At 39.2% G+C, this 23,443-nt stretch overlaps 1 protein-coding gene and 1 gene segment (V, D, J or C); both read right to left on the bottom strand.

Annotated features, from left to right (window-relative positions):
* LOC120989007 overlaps window positions 1–23,443 on the bottom strand; it is a 769,594-nt gene that overhangs the window by 309,315 nt on the left and 436,836 nt on the right. Inside the window, exon 2 of one of the 7 annotated variants that reach the window (XM_040416850.1) lies at window positions 8,580–8,589. The exons of the other annotated variants lie outside the window; for them this stretch is intronic. Within the exon in view, the coding sequence (XP_040272784.1) occupies window positions 8,580–8,589 (10 nt within the window). The remainder of the gene's footprint in view (window positions 1–8,579; window positions 8,590–23,443) is intronic. 7 annotated transcript variants of the gene reach the window in all.
* The window catches only part of LOC120989010, a 369,628-nt gene that overhangs the window by 170,740 nt on the left and 175,445 nt on the right, over window positions 1–23,443 (bottom strand).

The following is a 23,443-nucleotide window of genomic DNA, read 5'->3' as shown; positions in this document are numbered from 1 at the left end:
GTGGAGGTACATTTCAAGAACTCTTTGATTGTATGTTAATAATGATTGCTTGTGGCAATGATCTCAGTGTTTTTTTTGGGGAAGGAGGTACCTGAACAATTTTTACATAACCCACATCTAAAAAACCCTTTCAATTGTATCCAATTTTGTATAGTTCCCACCTTTTTTTTAAATTGTTTTTTATAGTGGGTGCTCCTTGCAACCCCAAATTTGGGGCCTTCGTAAATGTTACCTGGGGTATGGTTGGGATCAATGCTCCTATTACCTTGTCTTTCTGTAAATAGTGCCAGTGTTTCTGCACAATATATCTGATTTTCTTATACTGGTTATTAAACGGTATTATAATTCGCATATTTTCAACTCCGTCTGTATTTAGGGATTTCTCTTTTTGTTGTTTAGTGAAGAAATTGGTTCTTTCTAACTCTTTTACTTTCTTCAAAGAGATCTCCACCAATTTTGGAGGATACTGTTTTTCAATAAATTGGTTTTTCATGGTTAATGCTTCTTCTTCGAACTTTAAATCTGGAGTGCAATTTCTTTTTAACCTGCGGAATTGGCCGTAAGGTACATTTAATAACCATCTAGGTAAATGGCAGCTAGTAAATAAAATAAAACTATTTCTGGCAGTAGGCTTATGATAGGTATTGCATATCAATCTTTTGTCCTGTATGTTTATTTGTATATCCAGGTACTCTATTGAAGTTTCACAAATATTGGAAGTGAAATGTAGATTAACACTATTAATATTTATATCAAACAGAAATTGATCGAGAGCCTCTCTATCTCTTCTCCAAATAAATATGACATCGTCAATATACCGTTGCCAGAGCACCAGGCTTGTCCCCAGTATGGGAGTGATATGACAGTCCTCCCGTTGCGCCATAAACAAATTGGCATAACTGGGGGCATACCTGGTGCCCATGGCGGTACCCTGTATTTGTTGGTAATATAAGAAGTATAATGGAGAATGTAAAATACAATTAGAAGACTCAAAAACATACATGAAATTAAGATCAGATCCTACACAGGAGTTTCAAGACAAATTGGTAGCAATATGTGAAGAAGGCCGGAAAAGTAATATTCTGTTGGAACAAGAATATAAATTTATTACTACAAACCAACAAAGAATTCCGGTCTTCTATTGTCTACCAAAACTCCATAAAGACCCAATAAACCCCCCGGGACACCCCATTGTATCGGGGATTGGATCCCTTACGTCCAATTTATCCCAGTATATAGACACGTTGTTACAACCAACAGTGAAAAAAATAAGATCATACTTAAAGGATACCACCCAAATCATTGAAATCTTTGAATCGCTAGAAGTGGATCCCGAATGGATAATAGGGACATTAGATGTCCAATCGTTATATACAAGCATTGACTATCAACAAGATACAAAAGCAATGGAAGAACAATTGATCAAGGAGGGGAGACTTACAAACAAACAGATAGGATTTATGGTAAATGGAGTCCACTTTATACTAAATCATATTTATTTCTGGTTTGAATCCCAATATTACCAACAAATACAGGGTACCGCCATGGGCACCAGGTTTGCCCCCGGTTATGCCAATTTGTTTATGGCGCAACGGGAGGACTGTCATATAACTCCCATACTGGGTACAAGCCTGGTGCTCTGGCAACGGTATATTGACAATGTCATATTTATTTGGAAAAGAGATAGAGAGGCTCTCGATCAATTTCTGTCTGATATAAATATTAATAGTGTTAATCTACATTTCACTTCCAATATTTGTGAAACTTCAATAGAGTACCTGGATATACAAATAAACATACAGGACAAAAGATTGATATGCAATACCTATCATAAGCCTACTGCCAGAAATAGTTTTATTTTATTTACTAGCTGCCATTTACCTAGATTGTTATTAAATGTACCTTACGGCCAATTCCGCAGGTTAAAAAGAAATTGCACTTCAGATTTAAAGTTCGAAGAAGAAGCATTAACCATGAAAAAACAATTTATTGAAAAACAGTAGCCTCCAAAATTGGTGGAGATCTCTTTGAAGAAAGTAAAAGAATTAGAAAGAACCAATTTCTTCACCTCACAACAAAAAGAGAAATCCCTAAATACAGACGGAGTTGAAAATATGCGAATTATAATACCGTTTAATAACCAGTATAAGAAAATCTGATATATTGTGCAGAAACACTGGCACTATTTACAGAAAGACAAGGTAATAGGAGCATTGATCCCAACCATACCCTAGGTAACATTTACGAAGGCCCCAAATTTAGGGTTGCAAGTAGCACCCACTATAAAAAACAATAAAGTAAAGGTGGGAACTATACAAAATTGAATACAATTGAAAGGTTTTTTTAGATGTGGGTTATGTAAAAATTGTTCAGGCACCTCCTTCCCCAAAAAAAACACTGAGATCATTGCCACAAGCAATCATTATAAACATACAATCAAAGAGTTCTTGACATGTACCTCCACAGGTGCTATATATGTCATTACATGCCCATGGGCTAAACAGTACTTGGGCAGAACAAAAAGAACTCTTAAAAAGCGAATTGCGGAACACATGTCCAACATTAGAAGTGGTTATATGAAACATCCATTATCTAACCACTTTAAGGATCATCATAATCAAGATCCGAGTGGGCTTACATTCGCAGCAATAGATAAGGTGGAACAACATTGGCGGGGAGGAGATTATATCAAACAAATGTCAAGAATGGAGTCGAGGAGAATCTTCGAGTTTAACACAATAACGCCGGGAGATCTTAATGCAGATATGGAGCTTTTTGGGTTTTTGTGAGTTTAGGGCGGAGTCCCTTCACCGATGGGGAACCCCGATAATTCTAAAATCGGGGTTCCACCCTTAGTGAAGGGAACCCGCTCCATATCATCAATCTCCAACCCCAACTACCTCCATACTACTATCAAAATGAGGGGGTCTCTATGTTATTCGTAGAATATCTTTTACGAATATTTTTTACAAGTATATGCTGTTATATTCTTAATCATAAATTTTATTGTACAAACCGGATTCCAAAAAAGTTGGGACACTAAACAAATTGTGAATAAAAACTGAATGCAATGATGTGGAGATGGCAAATGTCAATATTTTATTTGTAATAGAACGTAGATGACAGATCAAACGTTTAATCCGAGTAAATGTATCATTTTAAAGGAAAAATACGTTGATTCCAATTTTCACGGTGTCAACAAATCCCAAAAAAGTTGGGACAAGTAGCAATAAGAGGCTGGAAAAAGAAAATTTGAGCATAACGAAGAGCTGGAAGACCAATTAACACTAATTAGGTCAATTGGCAACATGATTGGGTATAAAAAGAGCTTCACAGAGTGGCAGTGTCTCTCAGAAGCCAAGATGGGTAGAGGATCACCAATTCCCACAATGTTGCGCAGAAAGATAGTGGAGCATTATCAGAAAGGTGTTACCCAGCGAAAAATTGCAAAGACTTTGCATCTATCATCATCAACTGTGCATAACATCATCCAAAGATTCAGAGAATCTGGAACAATCTCTGTGCGTAAGGGTCATGGCCGTAAAACCATACTGGATGCCCGTGATCTCCGGGCCCTTAAACGACACTGCACCACAGACAGGAATGCTACTGTAAAGGAAATCACAGAATGGGCTCAGGAATACTTCCAGAAACCATTGTCAGTGAACACAATCCACCGTGCCATCCACCGTTGCCAGCTGAAACTCTACAGTGCAAAGAAGAAGCCATTTCTAAGCAAGATCCACAAGCTCAGGCGTTTTCACTGGGCCAGGGATCATTTAAAATGGAGTGTGGCAAAATGGAAGACTGTTCTGTGGTCAGAGGAGTCACGATTTAAAGTTCTTTTTGGAAATCTGGGACGCCATGTCATCCGGACCAAAGAGGACAAGGACAACCCAAGTTGTTATCAACGCTCAGTTCAGAAGCCTGCATCTCTGATGGTATGGGGTTGCATGAGTGCATGTGGCATGGGCAGCTTGCATGTCTGGAAAGGCACCATCAATGCAGAAAAATATATTCAGGTTCTAGAACAACATATGCTCCCATCCAGACGTCATCTCTTTCAGGGAAGACCCTGCATTTTTCAACAAGATAATGCCAGACCACATTCTGCATCAATCACAACATCATGGCTGCGTAGGAGAAGGATCCGGGTACTGAAATGGCCAGTCTGCAGTCCAGATCTTTCACCTATAGAGAACATTTGGCGCATCATAAAGAGCAAGGTGCAACAAAGAAGGCCCAAGACGATTGAACAGTTAGAGGCCTGTATTAGACAAGAATGGGAGAGCATTCCTATTTCTAAACTTGAGAAACTGGTCTCCTCGGTCCCCAGACGTCTGTTGAGTGTTGTAAGAAGAAGGGGAGATGCTGCACAGTGGTGAAAATGGCCTTGTCCCAACTTTTTTGGGATTTGTTGACACCATGAAATTCTGATTCAACATATTTTTCCCTTAAAATGGTAGATTTTCTCAGTTTAAACTTTTGTTCCGTGATTTATGTTCTATTCTGAATAAAATATTAGAAGTTGGCACCTCCACATCATTGCATTCAGTTTTTATTCACGATTTGTATAGTGTCCCAACTTTTTTGGAATCCGGTTTGTATATTTTAATTAGTCGTTTTTATCATTATATGTGTTACATTTCGGCACTGTCACATATTAATTTTGAGTGAAAGGAGGTCTGCTCTATCCCCTCCACTACTGCGATAAGAACAAATCGCTTTATTTGTGGAAAGCAGTGACATACAGCCCTAGAATTCTATGGGTATAGTGAAGCACACCTTCCTTCACTTATAAATGAAAAAACGCATGAGTGCGGAAAAAACGCATGGATACCGCAAGTAAAACGCATATGCGTTTTTTACTTAGGAGATGTCAGATTTTGATGCTATATCTTATAAACACCTTATAAACAACTTATATATCATATGTGCAACGTATAAGACATTTAATGACGTTGATTTAAATAAAAGAATCCTGGATTCATGAACCAACTCCAAACCAGAGATTAACACAAACCGGAGAGGTGAAGCCTCTGGGATATAAAAGAGGTATTTTTTGATAAGGAATATCATACCACTGATGAAGGAGCAAGTGGGACAAAGCTCCGAAACGCGTCTGGTCAGCATTGAAAAATACCTTATCAACTATAAGAAGATCAACTACCATATGCCGTCATAGATGGGTTTTTTTCTATCAAACTTTGAAGTGATTTTAAAGGAATAAGTACTTGCCACTTTACAATGGTGGAGCAAACAGAGGAGATCTGATGACGCTGTGATTGCGAAAGTCCAATCAAGCCACACACCGGCGGTAAAATCGCGAGATATATTGGGACCTCAGAGGTAAGCTCATATCGGCTGTTTTACACGTGGGACGCCACACAGCACAGAGAAATACCCGAAGAGACTCATCTATCAGTGAGTACCATATACACACGAAAGTTTAAAAGTGGTATAATCGAAATCCGCAAAATTGTGACTGTATATAGCATTCATCGCATAACTCCACTATAGGACTTAAGTCTATCTGCAATACAGAAATAAGTGCATTGATGGAGAAAAAATTTGCAAATATCGATTATAACTGAACCAAACATTCGCAAATATCGATTATAACTGAACCAAACAATCGTAATAAAATTTGATGAACTACAATATTCTCCGGATGCGATTTTTTGGACTGGTTACTATATAATAATTTTTTCGATCGATCATCTTACAGTACATCTACTTTATTCAGGACCTTGGTGTTTATAGGCTATCTATACGCATGGTTTGAATTGTGTGAATTGTGTGAACTACGTGTATTTTAGTGTGCACAATTGTTTTTAGTGTGAAAACGATTTCTCAGTGATACCAACTGCTTTTTATTGCAAATTGTCATTTTATAGTGAAATTTTTTATTGTGAAATTTTATATTGTTTTGTTGAATTAAATGCTAGCAGTTTGGAACAGGTATTGAGTGCCGATCGACTTTCTTTAATACAATTTTTTCTACGTGATTGGAGGTATCATATCGATCAGAGCACCTACCATTACTTCTGATTAGTTGTGCAACTCCCAAACTTATCCATTATTATAGTACATACAGAAACATCCTTGCAGAGATATATCCACACTAGAAATGCACGCTAGAAATTTTTCAAACAAATTTATCCCCACGTTGTTTTTTTTTATGAATGAGACATGCAGTTTTTCCACAAAGAAAAGAAAACTGAGTGTCTCAAGAGAAAATTGCTCGTAGCTGAGTGGCCTTTGTGGGGTTCTCAGGGGCAAAAATACAACTCTTCCAGCTAAAAACAAGCCACCATCAACAGAAAAATAAAAAAGTCTTAGAGTCTCAGATTGTGATGCCCCTGTTATTCAGCAAAAGTACAAAAGTACTAAAACATAACAACTACATAGATTAAATATATAATGTAGTCTCAATTGCTGATCATTCAAATTCAACGTTCGTGTGCAAGAGGCCTAAGGCTCGTGTGCACTCCGCATCACGGATGTGGACCCATTTACTTGAATGGGTCCGCAATCCCAGAGATGTGGAACGAAATCACGGATCGGAACCCTACAGAAGCATTTCTTCTATTTTTTTTGTGGTGCGGATGGATCACAGACCCATTCAAGTTGAATGGGTCTCGATCCGTCTCGGCCGCCACATGGACGTTTCCCGTGCATTGGGGACTGCAAATTGTGGTCTCCAATGCACGGAACGGATGCACAACGTTCGTGTGCAAGAGGCCTAAAGGAAATTACCTATGTATGGTAGCATAAATAATCAACAACTGGTTGACTGGTTGACAAGTTTTTCCTTCTAAAATTACCATGAATTCCGTGGAGGTCCTGGGGATGTATATTGTCCTTACATAGTTGCAGGCTATTAATAATACCACTTATTATGTTACGGAAGCTATATTTCTGTAGCATTATACCAGTATTTGAATAGTTTAAACCTTTCATGACCATGTTTTTGTTATAGCATCTATCACTGTGGTAGCTCCAGCTACTGTATAGTCACAGTAAGAAGTACTCATACAAAAACTAAACACATACCCTCCAGGAAATGCCTGTTGGTTCCTAGAAATTTTGGTTTATACTGTACTATTTACTCATGACAGACTGCTTCACAAGTGGTTCACTTACTTTGTCCTAAATTAGTGAGGTATATCATTACAGCAATAATAAAAGCTGGATATATAAACTATACAGCATTCAGGCTGGTTTCAGTCAGCTTTTCTGGTATTTTTTGTCTTTCCTATATTGCTAAGTACATGCCTAGGAGTCCCTTTATTAGCAAGAGCAAAGAACCATCATAACTATCATCAGTTCCCTCTATCGTGGACCAGATAAATCTATGTATTAGGCCTCTTGCATGACTCATGAACAGCGCCATCTATTGGTTTCATAGTCCTATAAGACTATGAAACCAATAGATGGCACTGTGCGAATTTTCCATGCAAATGGTTTTTCAGCTGAAAAAGATGGCAGATTGTGCTCATTTGCATGTCTTTCCCATATGCCCATGTTTATGCAAATTCGTTTTTACATGACAAAATTGTATAGAAAGGTTATTGAATATTATGTTAGGACAATCAGAAAACTTTTTTGTCACCCTAATGCTATTGATCTAGGTGCGCAGGTCCACCCAAGCCATCCAACAGATGTGAAGCAACTTTGAGGCTTACTGGCTCTCAGTCAGATGAGAGCTGGTTTGGAATGTCTCATAGTGCACAAGGCTGCCATTGTACGTTATGCTGACTCAGCCTGTCATCTGTCTTATGGATAGATTGATGGCTTGCATATACCTGGCTTTTAGCATATAGCCCTTGTGTGGTTGTCTATTCTATGTTGTAGATAATAGGAGTCCAAGATGCATCCAGCCATCCTCTTAATGCTGGTTCCAAACCATTTTGATGGGGTTTCCATCAATTTCTAACCTTTTTTGTGAACCAGACACTCTCTCTCCTTGAGAGCAGGGGGTGCCTGGTTTGATGCTCGGGTCTCCCATTGACTTTCATTGAATTAAATTGTACTCGAGCACCCGTAATATTCTTCCGAGCACTCCGATGTGCCGAGCATAGCGATGCTCTAGCCGAACAGCAGTTCGGCCGAGCATGCTTGCTCAACACTAGTAACTTACACTATACACTGCTTACTTTAGTTTGGGGGTGTTTCAGAGCTGACAGTTTCTTTTTAAAGTTCCAATCACACAACCCTATTTTTGGTCCGTATTCCATCCGCATTTTTTGTGGATTGCACATGGACCGCATCCATATGTTTGTTCCGCAGTCCCACAAAAAAGATAGAACTTGTCTGTTTCGCTGATAAAAATAGGCATTGTTACATTGGTTCAGCGCAAAAAATGGATGCAACATAGACGTCATCCGTATTTTTTGCGGATTAGTGTTTTGTGGACCTGAAAGTATTAATGGTCGTGTAAATGCACCCTAACCCCTTAGGGTTTATTACATCACAGAGTACTGGTACTTAACACTCTGTACTGTAATACTAGGTTTTGGCAATGGCGCAGGCTCAGAAGTTGAACTTGCGTCATTGTTTGTGAATTCTTGTGACACCTGGCTCCCACTGTGAGGACTGGAGATAATACCGATCCCTGCAGTTGAACCCTTTAGATGCCATGGTCAACAGTGACAGCAGCATCTGGGCGGTTAGACAGGGAGTTCCCTCTGTCCTTTGATGAGCACCGCCCACTTGCAATCCCTAGGGGTACAGCCACAGCTTATGTGGGTTTCCTATCATGAACAATTTGCTTATTTGTCAGCCATTCCCAAACTTAAAGGGGTTTTCCGAGGTCATCAGTATCTGATCAGTGGGGGTCTAAAACTCGTGACCCCCGCTAATCAGCTGTTTGTGAAGGCAAAAGCCCTTGCAGTAGTGCCATTGCCATCTCTAGCTTTTTCAAGGCCTTGTGATGATTCGTTCATCAGTCACATGGCCTAGGTGTACCTCAGCCCCATACAAGTGAATAGGCCTGAGCTGCCATACCAAGCCCAGCTGCTGTACTTCGTGAGCATGGAGAAGGCCCTGGCGCTCACAGGATCTCCAGTGTCTTCTCAAACAGCTGATTGTCAGGGGTCCAGGATGTCGGACCCCCACCTATCAGGTACTGATGACCTATCCTTTAAAGTCTCTGAAAAACCCTTTTAATTCTTCTTTAACAAGCTTTGCTAGAACGAATTGTGTGCTTAGGGTTGTTGTCTTAATGCATGACCCATGTTCTCTTGATATTCAGGTCATTAACTGATATTTTCTTTTAGAATTTGGTGCTATAGGTCAGATTTAATTGTTCCATGAATGATGGCAAGCCGGCCCAGATGCAGGAAAACAGGGCCAAACCATGATGGGGTAAAGTTTTTATGCTGGAATGCAGTGTTTTCCTTTCTGCAAAAATAACGCCTCTTATTTAAAGGGGCTGTACCATCTCACACATTAAGGGCATATTGCTAGGATATGTCTGATAGGTGCGGGTCTGGGACCTAAGCACAATGACCGCTATGCAGTTTGGACCTGGTAATCACATGATCCTTTGGATTCCTCATTTACAGTGGAAATAGTGGGGAAAAAAAGGCTCATTTTATTCCAAAGGTCTTCCAGTGACCTCTTAAGGACTAATTGTGCAGAAAAAAAATATATGAAAAAAAATAGGTGAAAAAATTATAAAAAATAAATAAAATTGGAAGACAATAAAATAAAAAAATAAAATAAAATACAAATAAAAAGAAAAAAAGAAAAAAAAAGAAAAAAGTCTTCTTGTGAGACATATTATATGGCAAAAATATATATAAAAAAATAACATAAAATACAAATAAAATAAAAAAGGAAAAAGTGCAAATAAAAGAGTGTTCACTGTCCTACAGCTGTCTTTTTATGACTTCTTGGGGGACATATTTTGTGACAAAAATATATATAAAAAAATAAAATAAAAATAATGGCCGAACTGGATGGACAAATGTCTTTTTTCGGCCTTATGTACCATGTTATGTACTATGTATTGTAACCAAATAATAAAATACAAATAAAATAAAAAAAATAAAAAGGAAAAAGTGCAAACTAAAAGAGTGTTCACTGTCCCCCCCTAATTTACAATTACAATAACTATAAAATATAAAAAAAATACAAATAATAAACAAAACAAAAAGGAAAAAGTGCAAAATAAAAAAAGTGTCAGTGTCCCCAATGCTCTTTTTATGACCTCTTGGAGGACATATTATGTAGCGCAAATTTATTAAAAATGAAGTTAAAAAAAGGATTTAAAATATAATAAAATACATAAAAGAAAAACACCTACACTAACCAAAACCATTATCACCCCGGATGAGGACCGCGGACCCATTCAAGTGAATGGGTCCGCGACCGTAGACAGTGGCACGCGGTCGCAAATTGCAGTCGGCAGCACAGGCACGCCCGGCACACGGTTATGTGCATGATGCAGTGAAAAATGGGCAGTCACAAGGCCATTTTTCTGTCAAATTTAAGTCAATGGCTATTCACATGGCTGTCATATTTTTGGTCATGAAATCAATGGGACTGTTTGGAGTGCACCCGGTTAACAGCCGTTAAAATGGGTACACAAGTCCAAAATCTCCTTTTAGGGGTTAAAAAAGAGCTCACCTCATCCACTTGCACGCACAGAGGCAGCTACTCCTCTCTTGATGCCGAAGGACATGCTGAAGGATGCTGATCCATGATTTTCACAGACCCATGGACTTCACTGGGCATGTTTGGTCCGCATCACGGACCAAATTAGTGCATGTCTCCGTGATTTCTTTACTGACCCGCAGTCAATACAAAAATACTGATATATGCACAGACACATATGTGCTGTCCGTGTGGTGTCTGTGGAAACTGCATTAGCGAAAAATATAAATGTGAACAAGGCCTTAGAATGTTTCATTTCAAATGGTGACATTTTTCTGTGGACATTCAGACATCTGAAGGCCTTGATTTTGAAAGGGTGAAATATGTGAAGTCTATAGTATCAGTACTAATTTTGAAGGTACATGTTTTATAAAGAAAAAGAACAGTTATTCTCAAAATTAACGCTAGATGGTGTGCTTTACTGCTGAAAAATATTGTTATAGCTATGAATTATACCGAAAGAGGAACACAATATAGGAGCACACAGAAAAACTATTGTGACAGATCACATTGACATAGTGTATAATCTCCTTTTAATCACACTTACTGTAGGTTACTTTTACACTAGCGTTAATATTTTCCGGTATTGAGATCCGTCATAGGGTCTCAATACCGGAAAAAAACGCTTCCGTTTTTCCCCATTCATTGTCAATGGGGACAAAACGTAACTGAACAGAACGGAATGTTCCAAAATGCATTCCTTTCCGTTCTCATACCGGAGAGCAGCATTCTGCGGTTTGATTTCCATCCTGGAATGCGGAGCAAGACGGATCCGTCATGACCCACAATGCAAGTCAATGGGGACAGATACGTTTTCTCTGACACAATAGAAAACGGATCCGTCTCTCATTGACTTTCAATGGAGTTCATGATGGATCCGTCTTGGGTATGTTAAAGATAATACAACCGGATCTGTTCATAACGGATGCAGATGGTTGTATTATCAGTAACAGAAGTGTTTTTGCTGAACCTTGCCAGATCCAGTAAACATGCTAGTGTGAAAGTAGCCTAATTATAATAAAGTATTTTAAGATTGTATTCAGTTTGCTCTTTTTGGCATGTTAAAGGGAATGTATCAAATATATTTTATTTCCTTATTTCCTTATTAAAACCAGATGATAGATACTCCTTTTTTCTCATTTGTATTTATTTTGAGGGTTTACAAACAGAATTTTGTAATTTCCGTTCAGATTTCTCTGCATTTCTGAACCATATCTCAACCAAAAACTGCATGTGTTAGGCCCCTTTCACACGGGTGAGTTTTCCGCGTGGGCGCAATGCGTGAGGTGAACGCATTGCACCCGTACTGAATCCGGACCCATTCATTTCTATGGTAATTCGGAATTTCGAATATTCAAGATTTTTTTTTAAGCAGTACACATGATCCCTCCCTGCTTCTTGCTTGTGAGCCAATGAGAAGGCTGCAATATCTTTGACTTTATGAGTAGTGTTGATTGCGAATTTTCGTACTACGAATTTTCTTACTGCGAATTTTTCAATTGCCGATTTACGTAATCCAGAAAATAATGACTGAGATAACGAATTCTCGAATTTGCAAATATATGGCGAATATTCGCCCAAATTTTCACGAAATATGACGAATTCAAATATTGCCCTTGCCGCTCATCACTAGTCTCCAATGCACGGGCAACGTCAGTGCGGCGGCCGGGACGGATCCAGACTAGAGTTGTTGCGATACCAAATTTTTTATTAGATTTCGATACCATAAAAAAGTATTGCGATACTCGATACCATTCGATACTACGCAAAAAAATAAACAAAAAAGCCACGTGCATTCCGCATTTTAAAAAAATGGCGAATCGCGCAGTTTTATTTATTTTAATATATTATAACAGTTTGGACTTTTCTGACGTGGCGATATGTTTATTTATTTATTGTTTATATATTTTATATGTGAAATTGGGAAGGGGTGATTTATACTTAATATTTTGGTGGGTTTTCTGAACTTTTTTCTACACTTTCTATTTAATAACTATTTCCCCCCTTAGGGGCCAGAACCTGGGATCTTTTCATCCCTTGTCCTATTCACCGTAATAGAGCTCTATCAGGGTGAATAGGACCTCACACTCTCCCAGCTGCTCTGTGCACACAGCAGCAGGGAGCTGACTATGGCAGCCAGGGCTTCAGTAGCATCCTGGCTGCCATGGTAACCGATCGGAGCCCCAGGATTACACTGCTGGGGCTCTGATCAGAAGCTGCCACTGCCACCAATGAAGAGTAGGGGACCCTGTGGCCACTGCCACCAATGAGAAGGGGAGGGGACCCTGTGGCCACTGCCACCAATGATTTTAATACTGGGGGGTTGAGAGGGGCGGGTGCACTGTGCCACCAATGATTTTAATGGGGGGGGGGGGGGGGGCGCACTGCGCCACCAATGATAATTAACCCTTAATACAGGAGGCGGGTACTGGCAGCAGATCAGCGGCAGTTAACCCCTCAGGTGCCGCACCTGAGGGGTTAACTGCCGCTGATCGCAGCTCCCTGTCAGAGGCAGGGTGCCGACTATGCGATTCTGCTGCCGGCACCTGCCTCCGGTATTATGTGTTAAAGACTACCTTATATGGGTCTGGACTTAGTTAAGTAGCAGGCTACACAGAGCGGCGCCGAGAGATGTCCCAGCACTTACTATTATTCCTGGGCGCCGCTCCGTTCGCTTGCTGTGCCCCATTACTGTCTCCTGCTCCATATGCTAATTACTATCGGTGCAATGGGGAGGAGAAATCAGCTTCTCTAGTGGGCGTTCCTTCTCCCTGCGCTGCGATTGGACATCGCTACGGCCAGGGAGAAGGAACGCCCACTAGAGAAACTGATGTCTCCTCGCCATTGCTCCGATAGTAATTAGAATATGGAGCAGGAGACAGTAATGGGGCACAGCGGGTGAACAGAGTGGCGCCCAGGAATAATAGTAAGTTCTGGGAAATCTCTCGGCGCCGCTCTGTGTAGCCTGCTACTTAACTAAGTCCAGACCCAGGAAAAGTCCTATCATTGGTGGCGCAGTGCGCCCGCCCCTCCTCTGCCCCTCTCCTCTCATTAGTGGCAGCAGCAGCGCAGGGGTGAGAGACTGCTTCCTTCTCCCCTGTGCTGCTGAGAGAACATGAGCACAGCGACATCAGCGCGCTCATGTTCAGAGATACTAGACTGCGCAGCAGCGCACCCCAGTATCTAAAAAGTGGAAATCCCGTTATCGTATCGATACCGGGACAAAAGTATCGATTGGGTATCAAAATTTCGATACCCGTAACAACCCTAATACAGACCCATTCAACTTGAACATGTTCTATTTTTTTGCAGTGCGGAGGCACGGCCAGAAACACCACGGAAGCACTCCATAGTGCTTCGGTGGGGTTCCGATCCGTACTTCCGTTCCGCATCTCCTTGATTGCTGACTCATTCAAGTGAATGGGTTCGCATTCGTGATGATGAGTGCACATGGGCCAGTGCCAGTGTATTTTGGACCTACCGTATGCGGGCCGCAATATGGCCAAGGGCACACAACGGCCGTGTGAACAAGCCCTAATTCTTGTGTTCACTTCTGAGTGGATTCTTTGGAAAGCATTCATGGTTAGGTGACTGGCCACGGAGGCCAATCATCTGAAATGGATCAGAAAGTAGAACAAAAAAAAAAGCAAGCCTCATATTGTTATCATTTTGCTGGAGTTTCGAGGTAAGAAAACCAAAACAATAAGGGCTAAGGCTACTTTGACACTAGCGTTTTTGCTGGATCCAACAGGACTCAGCAAAAATGCTTCTGTTACTGATAACTTTCCGTCTGCTACTGGGCAAAAAACATTTGTCCTATACTAAATCGAGTGTGTGGATTACAAATCCGAAGTCGGAATTGTTGTAACACGTCACGAAATTATGCCTAAATGAATTAAGCATTGAATAATTTTGAACCGAACGAGTTTTACTCCATCAATTACCTGATCTACATCAAAGTTTGCGTAGTAAACAGTGTATGAAAATGTAATGGATTAACACAATTTCAAAAAGTCTTGTTTTTTCAGTTTAAAAGTCTTACTTGAGCAAGGCCCAGTACTGTTAAAAGTGCTTCAGGCATCTGCTTTTGCGTTTGTGAACGGCCATATTTTCCTGTTGCAAAAATTATCAGTAGTCCCCCATCATGTTAAGATTCCAGCGCCCTTGATACTTGTTCTCCATTGTAGAAATATCTTTATGGAACTGCTCTCCATGTTCGTCACTTACGTGTCCCAAACAGGGTGGGAAAAAGTCAAGATGGGGAATGTAAGAAATGCACTTTCAATGACAATTGGCAGCCAAGTTGTTCATATGCTGTAAGCATGTTGTCTCCTAATTCAGAATAGTTTGCAGCTCGTCGGTTCCCAAGGAAGTTCTGCACTACTAGCACAAATGCATCCCAAGCTGTAAGACGCACTCGCTTTGTCAGATTCTTGCGCTGATCATAAGTAGTGTATTTGCCACATATGTAGCAGAAATTGTCTGGATCGTTAACACATTTGCGTTTATCCATCTTAAGTTTTAAAACTGATAGCACTATAACAGATCACTTTATCATAATCTGTCCAGCTTGCCTTATATACTTACTGCTGACATCAGCCTGTGTGCGTCTGGACATGTCTGGACATTGCCATCTCCAATATAATGCATTAATATAACTGAATAGGCTTTGCATGTACTTAACCCTTTAACCCATGCAGCAGGCGCCATAGCCACGGGTTTCTGCTATTTTAAATAGCAGAGACCCGCGGCACATGTATGCGATCAGCCATAAGGCTGATCGCATACATTTTCTCTTTCAGATGCCGTAGTCAAATGTGACTACGGCATCTGCACAGTCCGGAAGCAGAAGTCGCGGACTTCCGCTCCGGTAACAGCATTCGCCGGGTGAGATTGAGGAACCTGTTACATTGATCTAAAAGGCTGAAGCCTCAAGCAGGCTTTGGTGCCTAATAAATGACTATACCAATACAGACCACTAGGTGGCAGCATTGTATTGGTATAGAGCAAATGAAGGGTTCAATGGTGTCTATATAGACATCAATGAACACAATAGGCAATCTAATGATTGCCAGTTTTTGTCACCCAAGGGGACTTAAAAAAAGTTTCAAAAAAAGTTTTTACAAATGTAAAAAAAAAAAGGTTAAACTCACCCCCTGTTCCTTATAATAAAAAAAAATACTTAAACAATAAAAAAAATAAACATTATGGGCATTGCCGTGTGCAAAAAATGCCCATACTATTAAAAAATAACAATAATAATGGCATACAGGAAATGGCGTAACGGGAAAAATAATACATTTGCATTTATCCAACTTAAGTTTCAAAACTGATAGCACTATAACTTCCCAATAATTTTTATATAAAAAGTGATCAAAAAGTCACACACACTTCAAATTGGTATCACTGAAAAGAACAGATCATCCCGCAAAAAATGAGCTACAAAAAAGTTATTGGGGTCAGAATATGGTTATAAAAAAATTTTTTTTTTTTCCTTAAAGGTTTTAATTATTTTTTTCAGTATTAAAACGCAAGAAAAATTATACAAGTGTGGTATCGTTGTAACCGTACTGACCTGGAGAATGAAGATAACAGGTCAATTTTACCACATAATGTACAGTGTAAAAAAATAAAAATAAAAACCGTTATCAGAATTGCGTTTTTTCCCAATTCTACCCCATTTAGATTTTTTTCCCCGCTTCCTACTACATGGTATGCAACCGTAAATGGTGTCATTAGAAAGTACAACTTGTCCCGCAAAAAATAAGCCCTCATAAGGATATATGAATGGAAAAATATAAAAGTTAGGACTATGGGAAGGCAGGGAGTGAAAAACAAAAACGCAAAAATGGAAAATCCCAGGGTCCTTAAGGGGTTAAAATCTAGATGTGTCAGGCAAATTCCGAGTTCATATTTGGAATCAACGCGCTCATTTTAGTATAAATCACATGTTTTTCTCTCAGTAGCAAAATCATTGTTGCGCGGTGGTAATACAACCATCTGCATCCGGTATGAACGGATCCGGTTGTATTATCTTTAACATTGCCAAGACGGATCCGTCATGAACTCCATTGTAAGTCAATGAGGGACAGATCCGTTTTCTATTGTGTCAGAGAAAACGTCCCCATTGACATGCATTTTGGATCATGATGGATTCGTTTTGCTCCGCATCCCAGGACAGAAAGCAAACCGCAGCATGCTGCAGTTTGCTCTCTGGTATTAGAATGGAACAGAATGCATTTTTGGAGCAATCTGTTCTGTTCAGCTATGTTTTGTCCCCATTGACAGGGCAGGCATCAGCACCTGGCAAACCCGGGCACACTGCTCCTAGGGGGCCCACTCAAGTCTATGCTGAAGATCTCTGTACGGGGAATCCCCCAGTGTTACTGAACAGTCAGGACTCTAGTTCCTGGCTTAGGAGTCCCTGCTCTGACTCCATATATGGAGTCAGTGCTATGAACATGAAGAGGGTATCCCCAAGCATTATCAAGTAGTATAGACAAACCGCTCACTCCCCTTACAATTCTGGATTGGGTGCTCTAGTCTCAAATTGATTCACTCAAATCAACAAAGGCGTAATAAAAAGTATATATTATGTAGTATGAGACTGGCACTCCCTCGCATGGAAATAGAGCAATAGTAATAGTGTTGTTACACAATATTTATTTGGCAAAATATATTAAAATACAACATCACAATACAATATTAAAATAACAATCGCTGCAGCGGAGACAATATCAGTCCCTAAAAATACCTAAAATCTAAAACTTCAATAAAAACTAAAAAAAAGTCCAAAAAGAAGGAGACCATATGTCCTGAATGTGCAAAAATATCGCAAGCCAAAAGTGTCAGTCTATTCCTTATAATTCCTTTCTTGTATGCAATATAACATGCAAAATCCATGCAAGGCACCTTTTCAAATATTCAGAATTGTCCGATATAAATATTCAATAAAGTATCCAATCGGACACCAAGTTGTTACTCACAGGTGAATGTCGATTATCCTGCAGTCCCAATATTCAATCCTTTTAATTTTTACTCACGGTACTTATTCACGTGGTTCTCAGTGTTTGGCGTCCCACCTGGTTCGTTCGTCTCTGGTCTCTCTCGATCGTTATCCACAAATCTCAGATCCGGTTATACGATCAGGGTGTAATATCACGAGAGGTGAACTTAAACTTGTACTGACCAGTTTGAATGGCTAAAAATCCGGGTCTTTATCTTTGGAGCGCTCCAATTTCTTTGTGTATCTCCGGATATTAGTAGCCGAACTTCCAGTGGGGGTCATTTGTTGGGGATGTCTTTGAAAAGCACCAAACGCGTTTCTGGGATCTCCTTTCCCCTTCCTCAGTGGTGACACCCCAACTTACTGTGATTCCTTTTATATCCCTTTTAAGATGGATGTAAGATCAGATCTGGAGTAAGGGATCTGCTCTGGAACACACAAATGTGGTCTGGAAACAAAAAACGCATATGCGGTTTCCATGCGTTTTTTGGGGGACGATGCGTTTTTTGCAGTATATTGTGCCCCATGGTCTAATTAGTCTAGTCTATAAAGGAAATAGTCCAGAAAGGTTGCTAAATGGTCAATTCATAACAAAATATAGCAATATGCAGATATCCTATAATGACAATCAATTCTAAGTGCTATACTGTGGATATTAATTTCTTAAATAACATTACATAAGTGTAAAACATACAAGTGAAATAAATATAATATTACATATAGTATACTAATAAATAAGGTGACCGTGCATCTGTTCAAGTGTTGAATGGTGGATGTGTTGAATGGTGGATAAGATGCATGTAATATCAAATCTGGAGTGAAGGATCTGCTCTAGAACACCAAAATCTGGTCTGGAACCAAAAAACGCAAATGCGGTTTCCATGCGTTATTTTGGGGGACAATGCGTTTTTTATGGTATAATGTGTCCCATGGTCTAATTAATCTAGTCTATGACAGAAATAGTCCAGAAAGGTTGCTAAATGGTCGATCCATAACAAAATATATCAATGTGCAGATATCCTGTAACAAAAATCAATTCTAAGTGCTATATTGTGAATATTAACTTCATAAATAACATTACATAAATATGAAACATACAAGTGAAATAAATATAATATTACATATATTATCCTGATAGATAAAGTAACGGTGCATCTGTTCACCTTGAACAGATGCACCGTCACTTTATCTATCAGGACAATATATGTAATATTATATTTATTTCACTTGTATGTTTCATATTTATGTAATGTTATTTATGAAGTTAATATTCACAATATAGCACTTAGAATTGATTTTTGTTACAGGATATCTGCACATTGATAACAAGTCCCACAAGTAGTAGAAACTAGTAGCATTATGAACCTGAGTGAAATTACACTTACTCAGGCGCAAATGTCACTCCTAAATAAAGGTTTAAAATTCGCACCCACGGCAAAGCTAGACAAATTTAACACGTATATTGGCATACAAAAATTCATAAAAAATATGTCTCAAAAAATATTTTTTGAAAAATCCTATTACCACTGAAATTCATAAAGATGAGAACTTCCTACATACAAACCATAGGAACAAATCCAAGAATTTTCCCAGGAACGAAATAGGACCAGAAATAGCTAGTTTTCAGAAAAATGTTGAAGCAGATCTGAGAAGAGTCAAAGAGAAAAAAAGAGGTTATCACAATTTAACAAATAAAGAGATAATGGCAATCAAAGAACTTCAGAAAAAAGAACAAATCACCATTCGCCCCGCCGATAAAGGCGGAGCCATTGTGATTTTAAATACAAATAAATACAACGACAAATGTTTTAAACAATTATTAGATACAACCACCTATAAAAAATTAGAAGTGGACCCCACTGTGGAATATAATAAGGAATTAGGAGAATATTGTAATAGAGGCCTGGAAGTGGGGATTTTATCTAAGCAAGAATTTGATTTTATAATGGAAACACCAGGGAGACTCCCTGTATTCTATTGTTTGCCCAAGGTTCATAAGAACCCAGTGGACCCTCCAGGCCGTCCCATAGTTTCAGGGATTGGGTCCCTGACTTCCAACTTGTCCAAATATTTGGATATGTGGTTACAATCACTAGTCAAAAATATGAGATCATATTTAAAGGATACGACACAAGTGATCCAGATGTTGGAGAAGTTGGAAGTAAAATCCGATTGGATAATGGCAACTTTGGATATACAATCATTGTATACCATAATAGATCATGGGCAAGGGATCTCTGCTTTAAAAACTATACTGGGATCTCAGGATAATTTTAAACAGCAACAAATTGATTTTATTGTAGAAGGGGTGAAACATATTCTTGAACATAATTATTTTTATTTTGAAGGCCATCATTACTTACAAATAAAAGGTACCGCCATGGGCACCAGGTTTGCCCCAGCTATGCAAATCTGTTCCTTGCACATTGGGAGCAGCAGTGCATTGATTCACAGCGTGGGGGCAACCTGGTGCTCTGGCAAAGGTACATAGATGACGTGCTACTGATATGGAAAGGAAAAGAGGAAGAACTCGTAGCATTTATAGCTGGTCTAAATCAAAATGATTATAATTTAGTGTTCACATCGAATGAGAATAAAAAGGAAATAGAATATTTAGATCTTTTGATCACCCAGAAAGATAAAAAATACATCTGTAGCACGTATCAAAAGCCGATAGCGAGGAATGGTTTTATTCGATATTCGAGCTGTCATCTACCGAATTGGCTTCTAAATGTCCCCTTTGGCCAATTTCGGCGTCTAAAACAAAACTGTACGGAGAACTCACAATTTGAAATGGAGGCGTCAATTATGAAAGAAATTTTTTTAGAGAGAGAATACCCATCCGAAACCATAGAGGAAGCACTTGAGAAAATAAGAAACATACCGAGAGGAACGTTTCTTTTACCAAAAACACAACAAACTACACCTAATAATGCGAATTTTAGATTGATCTTACCTTACTCCATCCAACACAGACAAATAGGGTCAATTATTAAACGGCATTGGCATCATATCTTACAAGATAAACTCTTGGGCCCATTGGTACCCGTGGTACCCCAAATAACTTATACTAGGGCACCCAATCTAGGGATTAAGATAGCCCCATCAATTAAACATAAAGATAAAAAACCAATTATAATGCACTATTGGATTGGACTCAAGGGTTTCTATAGGTGTGGTAAATGTCGTGGGTGTAAAAACACGACATTTCCAAAAAGAACAACTCAGGTCACCTCAACTCAGAACTCGTTTTCGGTAGAAATCAAGCATTTTCTTACATGCGATTCTACCAGTGTAATTTATTTGATACAATGTCCATGCCGAAAATAGTATATAGGCCGGACCAAAAGAGCTCTGAAAACAAGGATTTCAGAACATTTGACAAATATAAAAAATGGATATATGAAACATTCTCTCTCTAGACATTTTAAGGAGGCCCATAATAAAGACTATAGGGGGCTAACATTCACTGCTCTGAAAAGGATCGATAAGAATTGGCGAGGAGGGAAACATGTAGAGACCATGTCCAGAGCAGAATCTAGGAAAATTTATGAATTTGGAAGCCTTATTCCGAAAGGTCTCAACGCAGACCTGGAGATTTTTGGATTCCTGTAAGAATCTAACGGTGGGTGTGCCCCTCGTCAGACGAGGGGTCGCATGTCTAGCTGTCTTTCAGCACTGCGACCCCTCCTCTGTGATGGGCCTACCCACCATTTAACACTTGAACAGATGCACCGTCACTTTATCTATCAGGATAATATATGTAATATTATATTTATTTCACTTGTATGTTTCATATTTATGTAATGTTATTTATGAAGTTAATATTCACAATATAGCACTTAGAATTGATTTTTGTTACAGGATATCTGCACATTGATATATTTTGTTATGGATCGACCATTTAGCAACCTTTCTGGACTATTTCTGTCATAGACTAGATTAATTAGACCATGGGACACATTATACCATAAAAAAACGCATTGTCCCCCAAAAAAACGCATGGAAACCGCATATGCGTTTTTTGGTTCCAGACCAGATTTTGGTGTTCTAGAGCAGATCCTTCACTCCAGATTTGATATTACATGCATCTTATCCACCATTCAACACATCCACCATTCAACACTTGAACAGATGCACGGTCACCTCATTTATTAGTATACTATATGTAATATTATATTTATTTCACTTGTATGTTTTACACTTATGTAATGTTATTTAAGAAATTAATATCCACAGTATAGCACTTAGAATTGATTGTCATTATAGGATATCTGCATATTGATATATTTTGTTATGAATTGACCATTAAGCAACCTTTCTGGACTATTTCCTTTATAGACTAGACTAATTAGACCATGGGGCACAATATACTGCAAAAAACGCATCGTCCCCCAAAAAAACGCATGGAAACCGCATATGCGTTTTTTGGTTCCAGACCAGATTTTGGTGTTCCAGAGCAGATCCCTTACTTCAGATCTGATCTTACATCCACCTTAAAAGGGATATAAAAAGAATCACAGTAAGTTGGGATGTCACCACTGAGGAAGGGGAAAGGAGATCCCCGAAACGCGTTTGGTGCTTTTCAAAGACATCCCCAACAAGTGACCCCCACTGGAAGTTCAGCTACTAATATCCGGAGATACACAAAGAAATTGGAGCGCTCCAAAGATAAAGACCCGGATTTTTAGCCATTCAAACTGGTCAGTACAAGTTTAAGTTCACCTCTCGCGATATTACACCCTGATCGTATAACCGGATCTGAGATTAGTGGATAACGATCGAGAGAGACCAGAGACGAACGAACCAGTTGGGACGCCAAACACTGAGAACCACGTGAATAAATACCGTAAGTCAAAATTAAAAGGATTGAATATTGGGACTGCAGGATAATCGACATTCACCTGTGAGTAACAACTTGGTGTCCGATTGGATACTTTATTGAATATTTATATCGGACAATTCCGAATATTTGAACACCTAGTGTATTTAAGTGTAATTTTTCTGAAATGTTTCTGCCGGGATTTGAACGCACAACCTTCTACATTAGAGGTAAGAACCTTAACCACTGAGCTATGAAGGCCAATCAGGACTTGGAGGGAGGTGACAAAGGTGTGAGAATGGAGCCTCTAGGAGCAGGAACAATGCCCCCCATGCTCCTAGAGGCTAATTAGCATATTTATAAAAGTTAGATTTCTGGCTTAACGGGGGCATAGATAAAAGTAGGAATAGGCTAGTTAGGTTTAGCACATCGCTAATGATAGCTAGCTTAATAGGGTTAAATCTGGTGACAGAAACCCTTTAAATAGACACACCAACCTTTTAATTTGTGTAACTATTATTTTTTGTTTTTAAAGGTGGCAACCCTAACAGAACCCCTGCTCCCCAGTGACCCCCATAACTTTTTTATAGTTATGTCTACAGAGATGTGTAGGGGCTCATTTGAGGGAAATCTGTCTTTTTTTTACAATACCATTTTGGGGTGTGTATGACTTGATCACTTTTCTTGGGAGATAAAGTGATCAAAAAACGTCAAATCACCCCTTTTTTTTTCTGTTACATCCTTCACCATATGGGCTAACTTTTTTTTATATTTTAATAGTATGGGTGGTGGGACTTTGGGGAGCACTGTTACTTTGGTGGGCACCCTAAGTGCAGCTTAGCACAATTATTTTTGGGGAACATTATGTTTACACTATTAGTGTCAGGGCAGGGACACTGTTTCCTGGGAAACCATGTGGCAGATGTGAACAGAGCCTTAAAGTGAATTTAGAC

Source organism: Bufo bufo, chromosome 2 (assembly GCF_905171765.1).
Source record: "Bufo bufo chromosome 2, aBufBuf1.1, whole genome shotgun sequence".
Classification (NCBI taxonomy): Eukaryota; Metazoa; Chordata; class Amphibia; order Anura; family Bufonidae; genus Bufo; species Bufo bufo.
Note: the sequence above shows the minus strand (reverse complement) of the source record. Positions and strands in the feature narration are given on the sequence as shown.